We start from the raw sequence: 16,014 nt of genomic DNA, 5'->3' as shown, positions 1-16,014 counted from the left end.
GTAGGCAGCCTCGTCTAGTTTAACTCACATGACAACTCAGGCCTATTAGGGCTGAGACTCATACTGCCCCTCACCTGTGATTGATTCGACCCTCTTGCCTGAGGCCTGGTTTTCTTTTTTTTTTTTTTCTCCACCCAACACTGAATAGAGAAGTATGCTTCATATAGCCTCAAAATCTCACTTTCCCCAGCCTTGGCTCTTCCTTCTGGCAAACTTATGTTCCCGACTCAGCCAGTTCTAAGGACAGACCACACTATAAGGTAAATTTAAAATGAAGATGGGCATGGTGCTGGGGTGGTAGCTCAGTCAGTGTTTGCCTTGAGTACTTGAGGATGAGTTAAGCCTTCCAAAATCCACATTAAATAAAGAAAGCCAGGCCTGGTGGTATATGCATGTAATCCCAGGGTTGAGGACACAGAAACAGGTGGGTACCTGGGGCTCCTGGCCAGCCAGCTAGCCTACTTGGTGAATATCAGATCCATGAAGATGCTATCCAAAAAAAAAAAAAAACAAAAAACAAAAAACAAGGTGGATGGCACCCGAGGAGCAACAATTTAGGGCCTCTAGCCTACATATGCACAACACACACACTTAACACACAACATCATACATGCACATACACACATCTGCCTATAGAGCACATAAAAGGAAACCCACTTTGGTTTAAAAGAAAATACATTCATCAAGACAGTGGTTTTGGAAGCCATCACACAATTTTATATATAATGAGCCATATCTTAAGTGACAATACAGCAAATATTTATAGGTCAACAGTAGATCGGGCATCTTGCAAAAGTTGCATGATCAAAATTTCTTACTCGAAAACGATAGGCTAGAGAAAGTGATGCAGTTTATCAAGTGTGTTTCACATCTTCCCAGTGAATCATTAAATATTTAAGCACCATAAGGTTCAAGCATTTCCCATGGATGTGGCAGCTAGGCGCCCTGCTTTAACTGCGTTATGCAGTTTCCTGTGGATAGCAGAATTGTAGAATGCTGACTTTTTTGATGTCAATTGTTTGGTCCCTTCATACCTTACTCATAATGTCCCCGCAGGAAATTGTGATAACTTTTTGTGGTACAATAACCAAGAACTGAAATAAAGAAACATTCCCAAAGATGTTAAGAGCTGGCTAGGTATGATTAATTCTAGCTAGTAATTTATATGTTCTGGGAGGATCAACGTGTAATTTTGTTGTGTGTGTGTGTTTTTTTTGGGGGGGTAACACAAGAAATAGTTTTCATATTGAATACCTTATTTTAAATAGACGATGTGACGATAATTGGTGCATGGTGGCTGCTATGCACTAGGTATGTAATAATCCAACTTTAATTTTCAACATGAGTGTAATGTCCTAACTTATAGATGAGGGAAACTTAGCAGAAATCACCCATGACAACAGAATGGGAAGGGACACATCTGGACTGAAACCTGGGTCCAACCAGAAGTCCTCCTTTTCCCACGCTTCTTACAGCCAGCTATACCAAATAAAAGAGACAGTTGTTAAACTATTCCAGTGGTCCGGTAGGACCTTTGATCCCAAAGGAGAGCCGTCCGTTTTGCGGTAACCTGCAGGAAGTGCAAAAGGAACTCTTCGGTGAAGTCCAAGTCTCCTGAGTATTCTGCTGACTTTTTCTTAGCACTCAAAACATACACGGACTTCGGAGATGCAACTTGGTACCAAGAAGTCGTTAAATCGTGAGGGAATACAGATTGCAGCCTGAGCCGTCGTGCTATTTCAGTGAAGGTTCTTCTTTCTGCCAAATCTCTGAGCAAATTCTCATTTCTGATTTCAGCTCATAGAGAAGTAATTAGAAAGGGTCAGTGCTGGTTGACTGGCGTTGTGTTGATAATTGTAGTAAGAGCTTTGTGGGTGTGTGGGTGTTTACCGTTTTGATATTCTGAAGTAAGAAAGACTTATTATGCTGGGCACCCTCTTAGCAATGATATCTACAGAGCTGAACATCAGAGGTTTAATAAGGTATAGAACACTGTCACTGAATGACAGAGTTGAGTCAATAATAGGCACATTCATATGCTAACAGTGGACAACTGAAGACAAGCAAAGCATGGTCCCTGTCCCACAAGGGCTTCAATATTTAACCAGGGAACGAAAGGGGTGTGCTAAGATATTAGAGAATGGAGAGGGAGAGCAGAGAGCCCCCCAAGTCTCTGGAAAATTCATACACCTACACTAGTCTACTGTGCTAGGATAAACGTGTTTCTACCAAGCCAATGGACCCAAGGGAGAGCATCAATGGTAGAAAGAGGAACCAGAGACACAAAGAAATGTGAATGTTTTGCAGATCTGTGTGCAGTTCAGGCTAACGAGAGATGCTCACAAGAGATGCTCGCAGACACAAGCCTCACAGTTCACGATGGACTTTCGCCCCCTGTGAAGTCATTTGGACTTCATAGGCGGTGTGGTCATTGTGGATTTTAAGCCAAAAGATAACAAAATCTAATTTGGGTGGAATGTAGAGGATGGCTGGGTTTCCAGACTGGAGCTATCTCCTGCGAGAGGCTAGGTGGAAAGCTGTGTGTGATGCAGGGAGTGTGGAGGGGGTAGTAGCTCCCACAAAAATGATGATGTTTCAGCCTGGGGAAGAGACCACAGGCAGCATGGACACCTGCCTGATGGAGAGGTTCCGCTTACCAAGAATGAAGACCCAGAAAGAAACACCCAGTGCATGTTCTGGTACGGGGCCTCCAAGTAATTCCCATTAGGGATCTATGCACATTCCAGCTAGACAAGGGCAGAGCTCCTAAAAAGGAGGTTTAGATAAGACCATCACAGTAATAGCTTAGGATAACTACAAAGCTTTGTTCGTGTTCTGCTCTGAGCAACGCTGTTCCAAAAACATTGAGATATAGCCAGGTGGAAAGAGAAATAATAACTTTAAAATAACACTCTCTTCTGTCCCAAGAATGTTTTCCTTATTGTTTTGCCCCTTTGGACCATTTCAAAATACATTTCCAATCCATGCCATAGTCAGAGGGGGGATGTGGAATCTATACTTGGACTTGCCTCATGGCTTCTCTCTCAGGGAGCTAAACTGCCCTCCTGATTCAGCCAGTCCTAAGTTATTTATGAAGAGTGTTAATATCCTAACGGCAAAGTGGAAGGATTTGACATGTGTTCTAATGCTTCACCTCTTCCTGGAACCTGTTCTCAGACCAAGTTCATCATGAACTATCAGGAGGCCTGGTTTGGGGATCCTGGAAACACATGAGTAATGCAAATAAAAAAGAAGTGGACTTCAATTTCAGACACTCAAAATATTCAACACGGATAGCATGAACTCAAAATCAAATAGGTCAATAGGAAATATTCTGCTACATTAAGAAAATATTTCATGTTAAAATAGAGATGTTCAGCCCTGGTTACATAGTGAATTCCAGACTAGGATGAAATAATGTCAACCATGTCTTCAATAACAAAACAAAAACACCAGGTTTTTTTATTTAAAAAAAAAAAAAGAAAGACAGAAAAAGAACAAAGGAAAAAAAGAAAAAAGGCTGAACTCCTAGCACATTGGAATCTCCAGGAAATTGCCAAGATTTTGAAGCCAGCGTGGAGTTTTGTAGTGAGTCCCAGGCCAAGTTGGACTCCAGACTGAGGCACTAGCAGCTTTAGAAAGAATAAAATAAAATAGACATTATTGACCAGAAAGTTCTCTTAAGCGGCCACCCCACAGGGAGCCTACAACAAAAACACTAAATGTATTCTGCATAACGGAGCCCGCCATTGATCAAAGGATGGCAAGAAAAACACATCTTAGAAATGCCTTCCTGTTTACCTTTGTTTTCAATTGTGTGTGTGAGTATGTGTCTGTGGGTGGGTATTTGTATGTGTACAGGAGTACCCACGTAGGCTAGAAAAGGAACTGGAGTTAGGTGACCACGAGCCACCTGACCTGGGTGCTAGGAACTGAACTCAGATCCTCCATGAGAACCATAAGTGCTCTTAACTACTGAGCCATCTCTCCAGGCCCGGAAACAAAATTTTAATTGAGTTTTTCTCTCAATTATTCTTAAGTACCCTGAAAAGTGAGCTCTGACATGAGTGTCACCCTCAGGGGTAAGTCCTTTCTTCTATTAAAATGCCAATTTTTCTCTAGCTGGGGAAGGTTAGTTTCAAAAATAATAATAAAATAAAGTCTTTTCTAGCAAGACTTTCTATTTGTGATTTGTAGCCGTCCTTGACTAAGTAGCCAACAGACCCTTTGGTATGGAGAAAAATCACTGCAAATTGACATGGATCTTGCCCGTGTGCAGGAGCTGCTAAGGTCCAGCGTCAAACAGCTGTCTTGCCATGATGCTAATACAATATAAAGAATGTTTGAAAATTGGCGAAACGGATGCTCCCATAAAAAAAAAAATCACAGGAGCTCAAAATTCAGACTGGATATCGTCTTTGTTTCTGTTCAAGAGAGCCCCGCGCCTTCCTGGTGGGGTGACCCTGACATAAATGAATCTTCTTACCTAAGTTTAATTAAGCCAGCCCTTAATTTTCTCCCAAGTGCATAATGATAGCCCTGTCACTTCAGGAGCCAGTTGCCATTATGCGTGTGGAGGAGGAGCCTCGCAGTTTCTCCTGGGGAGGAGAGCCAGAGGCTTTGTACCAGCCTCCGGATTGCCTGAGTAAACCCCATGTGGCTTCAGTGCCATTAGCAGAAGGACACTCTGGGCCCCCGACTGGGGAAAAGTAGTCTGTTTGCATGTTCCCTGGGATGGGGAGTCGATTTTTGTGAATCACTACCTTAATATTCATTAATAGCTTTTAGGCTCCTAATCCCTTATTGAATATATTTTTTCTATAATTGCTACTTTTCAAAAGGGTTGCCAGAGAAGGCATTTCTATTCTCTGTAAAATGCAGGAGAGAACATAATGTTTTATATTCGTCGGTGAAGTGTTTATGCTAATGTCGAGGCCCTGGAATACAGGACGGCAGGCTTTCCTGGCAAAATGACTCATTCTGCTTTGAAATGAACTGCTAGTGTAGAGAGGCTGTTTTTCCTTTCTTCCTCCTTTTTCAAAACCTCTTTGGGCCATGGTCCCACAATTATTTAAAGTGCATGGCTAAAAAGGCTAGATTATAATAGATTAGAGAGGAAATCATTTTTGAAACATTGAAAATCTCTGCTACATAGCTTCATTTGTTGGCCTATTTATATTGTTCCTGCAAAATCTAGCCAGAAGCCCAATGGATTACAGAATAATTGACTTCAGTTGTCTGAAACGCTATCAACCAATGAAGGAACTCTTCAGTTGTTTATAATCTGGTCTTTGTCATTCACTTGCTTTTCTGGGAATTAACACATGTTCAAATAAAGCCTGTTCTTCCATCTTCTCAATAAAAGGGGAATGTGTCAGTTTCATCTGGATTGGTGGGGGTCAAACAAATCCACGTGTGCAGCGTTCACTTGAGCTGTAGCAGGAGAAGGAGGGCCCCTGGAGGAGCCACGCTGAGACAGGGCGCACGCTGAGACAGGGCGTGGCTGATGGAGCCGGAGAGAGCACCACCGAATTTGCTACAGTAGTTGGGGCATCTTTTCCTCCACGGAAGTCTCTCTTGATGACCCTTTGCATGTTTTGAGTCCTCTAGCTGTTTTGAATTCGCAGGCAGACCTGGCACCGGCTGATTTTCCGGCGCTGGGCCTGAATGTCTTTCAAGGTGTCTGGTGACGGGCTAGAGGAAAACTGCTGGTCTGGGCTCACCGTGGTCAGCCAGAAGCTGTATTTATTGGCAAAAAAGTGACAGGTTCCCTGTCGGCCCTGGCATTCAAGGAATGGTGCAGCTCTGAAGTCTTCTAGGCAGCTGCCAGGTGACACGAGGGCCTGCCCTCCTCCTTGGTCCCCAGCTCCAGTGTGCTACCCAGACAAAAATGAAGAGTTAAGGCTCAGCCAGTCAGACACACCTGGCTCTAGTTCCGCTTTGAAAATTTTTACATCACTCTGCCGAGGTGCACTAAGAAGTGTTTGGGGTGACTATGTAAAATGGAGCCAACTTCACTGACGGCTAAAGTAAATCCATCTTCTACCAAACTTACCAAAGAATAGTTAACGAGAAAAAATTAAAAATAATAGTGAAGGCCTTGTAGCTCAGCGGTCTATAGTCCGCACTGGCCTGGACTATGTCCTCTGGTGTCTACACAGTACACAGAACTACCATCTAGACAGGTATAAGATTCAAGGATAGGAGACTCACCATCAGGAATGAGTATCCGTTCCAAAGGCTCCTCCACCCACGTGGACACGGTGGAATGGATTGGTCCTGACTATGGACGGCCACTGCCTGGGCTGGGGCCTCACACACGGCACAGCGGCTGATGTAAGGGCGGATCTCTTCCTCCAAGAGTGGCATCATGGGAAGAGGAGCTGCACTAGCCAACCAGTAGGACCTGTCATTTCTCTGGGCATAGTGGCACACTTGGTGAATGTTGCAGTAGGCAAAGGGTAGTGTGCTAAACACGGGAAGACAAGACCCCGCCAAACCTTAGAAAGAAGAAGATACACAGTCTATGAGCAGCCTGCTGTGTGCAAAGTGGCCAGTAACTTCCACAGGTGGCGTTTATAGACATTTGCTACAACCTGTGTGTAGGGAAGCTCCACCCAGTCCCACTCCTCCCATTCCAGACCCCGCCCCTGAGAAAGCCCACCATCAGCAGCTCCTCCTCTGGATGGTCTCAAGACTGCCTACAGACTATTTAAGACCCAGTCCACAGATCTACCATATATACTCTTGTGTTCTGTCTCCTGCCTTCCTGAGGCCACCCAGGAGTGCTCTGCTTTGCCTTGCCCTGTTTATTAAATCTGCATTTATTAATTCGGTTTAACTTGGCTCTGAGATTCCATCTTACACCTATAAGAATGGCCAAGATCAAAAGTGCTCATGATAGCTCATGCTGGAGAGGATATGGGGTAAAGGGAACACTCTACAATTGCTGGTGGGAATGCAAACTGGTACAGCCCCTTTGGATATCTGTATGGCGATTTTTCAGAATATTAGGAAACAACCTACCTCAAGACCTAGCAATACCACTTTTGGGTATATCCCCAAAGGATGCTCAACTATGTTTATAGGAGCATTGTTTGTCATAACCAAAACCTGGAAACAGCCTAAATGCCCATTGACTGAAAAATGGATAAGGAAAATGTGGTATATTTACACAATGGAGTACACATCAGAAAAAAATAATAACATCTTGAGATTTGCAGGCAAATGGATGGAGCTAGAAAACATCATACTGCGCGAGGTAACCGAGATCCAGAAAGGCAAATGTAATATGTACTCACTCATAAGTGGCTTTTGGACATAAAGCAAAGAAAACCAGTCTACAATCCCAGAGAACCTAGACAACAAAGAGGACCCTAAGGGAGACATACATTGATCTAATCTACATGGGAAGTAGAAAAAGACAAGATCTCCTGAGTAAACTGGGAGCATAGGGACCATGGGAGGGTAAAAGGGATGTGAGTAGAGAGGGGAACAGAGAAAAAAATATATGGCTCAATAAAAACAATTTTAAAAAAAAGATATGAACTAGCTAGTAATATGCCTAAGGCACAGGCCAAGCAGTATTGTAATTAATATAGTGTCTGTGTGATTATTCGGTCTGAGCAACTAGAACATGAATGAGCAGTCTCCATTTCCAGCCCAAGTCTGTGTCCCTGTCTGTGATGCCCCATGCCTGTGGTGCCTCACATCTTTATTTTCAGCACTTAGAAAGCAGAGGCAGGTTGGTTTCTGTGAGTTTGAGGCCAGCCTGGTCTACACAGTTCCAGGTCAACCAGCGCTGCATAGTGAAAGCCTGTGTCAATTAAAATTAAAGTGAGTACTCAGCAGGCAGGTAATAACCAGTCACCAGAATGAGGCTCAGTGATAGTAACAGGACCATGGGAATTAGCACGAGAGGGTTGCTTTGTTCTTAAGTAGTATTGCCATAGAAGATTAGTGGTTAAGAAGTTGATGCATCTGTAAGGTTAACACCATGGTTTTGCTCTCTGGACCATAGTGTGGGTGGCCCTGTATAGCACGTGACAGCATCTGTCTTGGTGAATCCATACCGAGATCTTGATTGTGTGCCTTCTCCTGTCCTTCCATGTATAACAGGCTGTACCCAGTCCAAAGCTGGGGCATACCCATAGGGCAGGCGGGTTCTTGATCTGTCTGACTGTGGAGAACAAGGAGAAAGCCACTGAGGTATCCAGGGCCAAACCCCTTGGGCCCAGGATCACCAATCGAACCAGGAGGGCCTGCAGAAAGAAAGGAAAAGGGGGGCATTCCATTTAATAAGTGTTTTCTAGTCTCAGCATTAGCATCATGAAGCAGAGGGAGCAGGACACATCCTGCCTCTCAAACTGCACCCTTTGTTTGTCTGTAGTTCACAGAACACAACTCCTCTGCATGGAGTAGGGGTGTCTTAGAAACCCCTCACTATGGTTACTCAGGATAAAAACACCTCCCTGGTGACTGGAATATATTGATATAAAATAGAAAACATGAACATCCCTTGGATGCTTGCAGAGCTCGTATCCAAGGGAAATCCATTTGTGCACCCGCTTTAGACGCAGCTGAGAGTGAGAACTGCAATGTCCCAGAAAAGGGAAGCGAGGGAAACTCTACCTGGTGCTCCGGGGCAGCCAGCCTCTCCAGTGTCGCCTTTGTGTCCTGGGGGCCCAGGAGATCCAGGGAAACCATCCTGGCCCCTCCTGCCATCTGGCCCAGGCTCTCCTTTGCACCCTGTGGGAAAGTTCATGGTGATGGTAGGGAAAACTTCAGCATGTACATCCCATGAACTGCCTCTGGGTTCTTCCCCTCTTGGATGATATAGAATCTGCGCAAGTGCATGACATCAGCTTATGACCTCCCCAAGCAACTGGGGACACTGAGGTTCTGAAAGGTATGGCAAATTGACATTGGTTCCACCATGACCTGGTAAAGGGCTAACCCTAGACCAGGGAGGTGTTGAGAGAAATGTTATTTTATTTTCTTCATTTTATTGTTAGTGTTGTTGTTGCTTTTAGAAGATATTGAACAAGTATTAGTTTTATAATCAAACATTCTTTCGGGATGATGTTTTAAAAAATCTGGATGAAAGTGCGAGTCATATTTAACAGGATTCATTTTTGTTGGTTGTGTTTGTTTGGTTGGTTAGTTGGTTGGTTGATTGTTTGGTTTTGTAGACAGAGGGTTTCTGTGTGTAGCTCTGGTTGTCCTGGAACTTGCTCTGTAGACCAGGCTGGCCTCATACGCAGAGATCTGCCTGCTTCAGCCTCCCAAATGCTGCAATTAAAGGCATGTGCTGCCACACCGAGCTTAGGGTTCAGTTTTTAAGAATAGTTTTCATCAGGGTTTAGGATGTGCTGGTTTTCAGTTAACTCCTTCAGGTGAATTATCAACTGAATCTTCATAGAGGCCGTGTACTGCCCAGTCTACAATTGCTCCAGAGAGAGAGAGAAACCTCAGCAGGCATGGAGTGCACACGTGGACTAGCCAGGGAGCAAAGGCAGAGATGGTGTCTGTCCCTCAGCCTCCATGCCCCACCTCTTGACAAGCTGCAGGTACATCCTTGTGGATCTTGGCACAACTGCACTGGTCGTACAGGGTGTTTTAAGAGTTTGGCTTCCTTTTTCTTCTTTCCAGTTCCTTAACTGTAGTTTTGATGGGGTCATGGTAGCAGCTCATCATGTTTGTGGGTGTTTATGCTAAATCACTTAGCTGAATTACTATCCCTCTCTGTGTTTCTAGACCCAAGTAGTTATCTCCTTCCTTAAATTAGCTCATTACGGGCTGATGTGTGCCACTTCTCTTCCAAATTTGTAGTGAATTCCTAACTCCCAGGACCTTAGAATGTCTATATTTGGCAATGATGTCTCTGAAGATATGATCAAGGCAATAACAAGGCTGTTATGGTGGGTAAACCCAATCTGGCTTGGATCTTTACAGGAAGAGGGAGACGCTGCCATTAGGAAAGGAACCTCAAAAGACACCAAACCCATGGCTGCCTTGATGTCAGACTCGTCCACCAGAACCGAGGGGTGGAGTATTTGTGTAGCTCTGTTCTTTCCTTATGACAACCAGAGCAAACTGAAACATAGTTTAAGACTGGCCCGTTCATCCAAAGGAGGACCGACCAGAGTTCAGATCCCAGCACCCATACAGGGCGGCTCACAAATACCAGCAACTCCTGCCTGCTTAGGAGAGTGAGGGGGTCACTTTACTGGTCTTTCTTCTTGCCTCCTGCCTCCTTAACACCATGATGACAAAGCTGAGAGATGCTCTCCCAGGCCTAGAGAAGAGGCGGGCTTTACTGTTGACAGGGGAGAACATAGGAAATAAAGGGATCCACTGAAGACATTGTCCAAATCCTGTGCCGTCAACCACAACCCAGCCCTGAAGAAAGATGCCGGGGTCTGGGGCTGAAAAGCTAGCAATATCAGGGATGGCAGACATCATTTCCTTCCCTGCACTGCTCTAAGATGCCCCTCTCCCTCCTCACCTGCACCCCTACTGCCCCAGTTGAGGCCCTGGCTGGGTTTTTAACTTTTGCTCCAGTAACTGACTGGAATACCCTGGACCCCAATCTTCCTTGTGAAGCAGGCCTGAACAATTCCCAGCCACACAGGGCCTTCTTCTTTTGAGGCAGAAACCCAAAAGAGTCCAGAACAGCAGCCTTCAAATTTGTCTTTAAATCAGCATCTACCACCATGGGTTGGCCCAGGTTCAGAGAATCCACATTTCTGGCACGTTCCCACATGGTGCTGATGCTGCTGTTATTGGGGAATCACATTTTGGTAACGACTGCTTCTAGACTTCGAAGTTTACAGCTCTTTCTGGCAATGGACTTGGTGGTATATTTGGAAAACCCTGTATTTCTGACTAGTGTATGTTTCTCCTGCTCCTTTTTTGTAATTTTTGTTCTTATTTCTGCCTGTTCTTTTTTCTAGAAACTAATTTAATGTTTTACACCCACCTTCCCTTTTTATGTTCATATGTGTGTTTGCGCTAACACACACATGCATATGTGTGTGTGTGAGAGAGAGAGCGGGGGTTACATGCATATTCAGGTGTCCACAGAAGGCAGAAGAGTGCATGGATTCCTCAAAGCCAGAGTTACAGGTGTATGTGAGCTGCCCAATGTGGATGCTGGGATCTAAACTCGGATCCTCAAAAGTGAGCAGCGAGTACTCTGAACAGCTGAATCCTCTCTCCAGCCTCCATCTGTCAACTCTTAACACAAGAAATGGCACTCAAGGTGCGTGTAGTAAGGAAACAATACCTACAGCAGCTATAACAAAGAGATTTCCTACTTAGTCTGTCACTTGGTGATGTCAGACCATCAATGACAGCTAATTCATCACCAGCCTTTGACATGAGGACACCGTGCCAGGGCAGAGTACCTGTAGTCAAGTTCTGAGTGTCCCTTCCTAGCCATGACACTCCCTACTGGTCTAATCAGAGATGCCTCAGTATGAAATATTCATCACGCAGACAGACAGACATGCTTTTGGAACTGCTTATCAGAGTGAAAAGATGAAACCACCTTAAGTCCATTTAGGGTGGCCCGGAACAGCAGCGCTCAGAACTCTTAGAAAAATGGATCTTGAAGCCCTCTCCGCATTTGACAAGACAGGAAATCTAGGCTGGGGCCAGCAACGTGTGTTTTTAAAAGCTCTCCAGGGAGGAGGGGTGAAGGAAGGGATCTGGAAGTCCCAGAAGGCTTGAAATTCCAGGCTTTAGATGTCCCCCTCACTCTTGTCTCTATCTCCAGGTTACCCCTGCTGACCTTCAAGACATGGGAGCCTAGTGTCAGTTCCTCTCTTTTCCTTTCCTGTTGCTCCAAGAGCACGGCCTTGTTGGATTCATTTATTTCTCGCAGAGTGCTGGCACCAAAACCATCGATAAATAATTCATGAGAGCGGTGGTTAGATGAATTATGGCACAATCAAACAATGCAATATTCTGCAGCCGCCGCAGACAATATTGTTGGGAAATATGTAATGACACAGAACTAATGGCATGTTCAGATCTGCAGTTTGCAAAAACAGTGTGAGAAGACGGGCTCTTTAGATCCGTGCCGAAAGAAGAGGGGACAGATACACAGCCAGCTGTGTCCCCTAAAACTGTGTTTACCTTCTTTTCTTTTTCTTCTTGTTTAAATCCCTATAATCTGTTTTGTGTGAATGTGTAGGTGTGTGTGTATGTGGGTTCCAGTACACACTTGTATGTAGGTGTGTGTGTGTGTGTGTTTATAAACACTTGTGTGTAGGTGTGTGTGTGTTCATGTATATTCATGTATAGATGTGTGTGTGTGTTTGTTATGTACATTCATGTGTAGGTGTGTGTGTGTATGTATATGTGTGTGTGTGTGTGTGTGTGTGTGTGTGTGTACACTGATGTAGAAACCAGAGATTGGAGGCAAGCATCTTCCTCAATCACCCTCTACTTTATCTTTAGACAGAGTCTCGTGGAACCTGACACTTACTGACTCACCTAGTCTGGCTGTGTAGCTAGCTCCGGAGTTCCTACTGTTGTCTTTTTCCCCAGCACTGGGGTTATAGGCACCCTGGCTGCACCCAGTGAGTTCTGGAGGATAGAACTGAGCTCCGCATGCTTATCCAGAAAGTATTTTACCACGCTGGTGTGGTTGCTGCTCACGCCTTTAATCCTCAGGAGGCAGAGGCAGGCAGATCTCTGTGAGTACAAGACCAGCTGGTCTATAGAGCAGAGTTCCAGGACAGCCAGAGCTAGACAGACAAACCTTGTTTCAAAAAGCGAAATAGGAAGGAAGGAAATAATTTATCAACAAAGTCATCTCCCTACCCCCAATAAGGTTTTGTTTGTTTGTTTGTTTGTTTTTTAACTTCCCTGGAGACTGATGCTACCACTGCCGATAACCATACATCTCCCTCACAAACAGTTCTCAGTGTTAGGTGCCTCTTTCTACCAGGGGGCCATGTGTTAACATCTGGAATCATTTCTGCTTGTCACAAGGTAGAGGTCCAATATTCATTTTTAGTGATAGAGGCCAAAGACACGCCGCAACACCACACGGTGAGGGGCCCTTTGCAGAACAGATCCCAGGCTGCTACGGTCTCTAGGGTTGCAGGAAACCAACTAATACAACATTCAGTTCTACCTCCAGGCCCTTTGGCTCTGCACTGGAAAGAACCATGTCACAGCCAGGCTGTGGAGGAAGCAAGAAACGGGTTGGTTCCCAGCCTCCCTTCTGATTCTCCGCACACAGATGCTGAACTCAATGATGCTACAATGGGTCCGAAGAGGGCTGTGCTTTCCAGAGCCCAGCGCTACCAAGCTCAGTATAAATTACCCAACGTGGACAGGATCCACAAGAAGAAAATAAACTCTATGGAAACTACTGTTTCCCAGCACAGTATGGTTTTGGTGCTAACAAGGGTTCTCCCACCCTGATGGTCACTGACCAGGGCTCATGAGGTCAGTTCTGGGCACAGTGCAGCCATTGCCAAAATTCAGAACCACTTGCCCTGTTCTCCTCCATCGTCCAAGTGGGTCCTGTCCTTCTCTTGTCTCATGAGCTGTTTCTGCTCCACTGGTTCACAACTCAGTCTTTTTTTTTTTTTTTTTTTTTTTTTTTTTTTTTTTTTTTTTTTTTTTTTTTTTTTTTTTTTTTTTTTTTTGTCTGTTTTGGGCTTTTGTTGCTGTTGTTGTTACTATTCAAGATGAAGCCACCTACTCTGAAGTGCTATGGGGTTTCCAAATGCATCCTCCAAAAGCTGGGCAAAGCTAAAAGATTTAAGCAGGAGTTCAACACAAGAAGAAGAAGACTGTGTGGAACTCGAATCCAAATCCGTTTGTGTTGACACACAAAAATGTAAAGGAAGAAAGTTTTCACAGATTAGCCACCGCAAGTTGATTAGATTCTTCTTGAAAAACAATATCACAAAACACATAGGTTTTTATTTTGACAGTGAACTCAGAGAAGAAATTTATACCTGGTCCAGGGGGGCCTCTCTCTCCAGGAAGCCCTACAGCTCCCTCTGGTCCTCTGGGGCCTGGCACTCCAGGAAGTCCTGGGATCCGAGGACAGGAATCCAGGTCGGCAGGAGGCCCCGGTTCACCTGCAATTGGAATCACTGCTGTATAAATGGATTCCCATGCTTATGAACCTGCTCCTTCTACATTCTCCAGTGAGGGATGGATTCCTGACATGGCGCTAAAATCTTAACAAGAATCTTCAACAGTCCAGTGTAAGTTCTGCAATGGTGGGAACTTGCCCTGCTCCCTGCAGGGACCCTCACAAACCTTCTAGAAAGCCTTGGCGGATTAAGCGACTACTGGAGTCAGAGATGGACAGCCAGTGAGAGCAGAAATAGAGACTACTCACTCTTGGCTGAGGTAGCAATACTTTGATGTCCTTCAAGGGATTTTCAACCTTTCCATATTTTACTAGTGAGCTTCACTGCAAGAGGAACTAGGGGTCCCTAGAGGTTGGCTTAGCGTATTCCTAATTCATTATACTGGAACCAGGTGGATTCACCTAGTATCGGTTTCCTCTATGTGAGTCAAGATGGCCAGAGGTTTTTCAATCTTGAATAAATGTTGGAATTATCTACAGGGGCAACAAAGTAGACTGTTACCAGCCACCCTCCAGAATACTGTGGTACTTGGCAGCCTCGCTGTGCCCTCAACTTCTGGCTTCATAAACCCAGCTACAAGGGATTTTCGATCATTTTGCGGATGCAACACCTGGAATTTCTGACGTGAACCCCAAGGCTTGGTATGATTTTAATTCTTCAGGTGGTTCCAGTGTCTGCTAGTGCTGAGAAGCACCAATACAGAGCTGACTGCAGACCAGCACATTGGAACCATTTGCCAGTAAGTCAGAAAGCAATTTCTGAATTGGGAGATCTGAGCTAGACTCTGACTGTGCATTTCTAGCACGTTCCCAAGCAAGGTGAATCGTGCTGACCAAGCATTCTGACCTGGAGGACCACGGCACTGGGGGGCTGACACTCTCTTAACATACTGCTTGTATCGAGACAAGCTGCTCCCCAAAGCCTCAATCAGTCACTCTGGAACATCCCAAGGGGGCTAGAAATGCCACTGAGCAGTACTGAGAACAGCGAAGAGACACCAAAGGCCTTGTATATCAGGGCCTGTGTGGAGCGCTTCATCACTCTGCTCCTCGGACAACCATGCCACAGGCTGTGTTTTCAGACTATCCCAGGTAAGAAAAACCCAGGGATACGTTACATATTTATAATGACACAGTCCAGACATTGTCCAAACTACAGTCCAGAAGGCAGTGGATCCAAATGTACCTTCCTAACCAGCATATCAACTTATGGTTCTGCCTCAACTTGCTCTGTCTCTATATTTCTCTGTGTCTGTGTTTCTATTGTCTCTGTCTGTCTATGTCTCTGTCTGTCTGTCTGTGTCTCTGTCTGTCTGTGTCTCTGTCCATCTGTCTGTCTGTCCCTCTCTTTCTCTCCCTGTGTGTGTGTGTGTGTGTGTGTGTGTGTGTGTGTGTGTGTGTGTGTGTGAGAGAGAGAGATGTGGACGGGACCCATGGATACATGTAACCCTTAGGTTACATCCATAGCCGAAGAACTCTTAGTATGTGTGTAGTAAATTCTATTTAAAGAAATGTTGAAAACCACACCATTTGGTTAGTTATAATTTTCTCAAAGTTCATGCAAACTTGCATAATGGCTTTAAATAGCAAGAACCAAGGAACAAGACTCTCTGAGGAACTCTGGCCATGACCACCGAGTAGCGAGCCACACAATACTCCCTGTGCCTCTGCAGAATGGACCTCAAGTCTTTAAGCTGCTGGGAACTGAATCTTTCATAAAACATGGCATGAGATCATAAGCAACACAGGCCCAGAGAACTTTTCACAGTACGTCCAGTTTAATGTAAAATTGGACTTTGCCGCAAGGCTACTGAGATACACAGGAATGTCTCCTGTTTCCCCGAGATAAACTGGACCTTTCCAAGAAGAGGCCAAGTCAGGGGAGCTTG

General features: G+C 44.9%; 1 protein-coding gene across 1 annotated transcript in view; it reads right to left on the bottom strand.

The window, feature by feature from the left end:
* Nucleotides 1-3,431: 3,431 nt before the first annotated feature.
* Col4a4 (collagen type IV alpha 4 chain) overlaps nucleotides 3,432-16,014 on the bottom strand; it is a 116,061-nt gene continuing 103,478 nt past the window's right edge. The window contains exons 40-44 of the mRNA XM_050161052.1: nucleotides 13,983-14,108; nucleotides 8,632-8,748; nucleotides 8,073-8,261; nucleotides 6,214-6,500; nucleotides 3,432-5,876 (exon numbers count right to left, since the gene is read on the bottom strand). Of these exons, the coding sequence (XP_050017009.1) occupies nucleotides 5,607-5,876; nucleotides 6,214-6,500; nucleotides 8,073-8,261; nucleotides 8,632-8,748; nucleotides 13,983-14,108 (989 nt within the window). The 3' untranslated portion in view covers nucleotides 3,432-5,606. The remainder of the gene's footprint in view (nucleotides 5,877-6,213; nucleotides 6,501-8,072; nucleotides 8,262-8,631; nucleotides 8,749-13,982; nucleotides 14,109-16,014) is intronic.

This window comes from Alexandromys fortis, unplaced genomic scaffold (assembly GCF_014885135.2).
Source record: "Alexandromys fortis isolate MF-2015 unplaced genomic scaffold, M_Fortis_MF-2015_v1.1 scaffold_98, whole genome shotgun sequence".
Classification (NCBI taxonomy): Eukaryota; Metazoa; Chordata; class Mammalia; order Rodentia; family Cricetidae; genus Alexandromys; species Alexandromys fortis.
The sequence above is the reverse complement of the archived record's forward strand: the minus strand, read 5'-3'. Positions and strand labels throughout refer to the sequence as shown.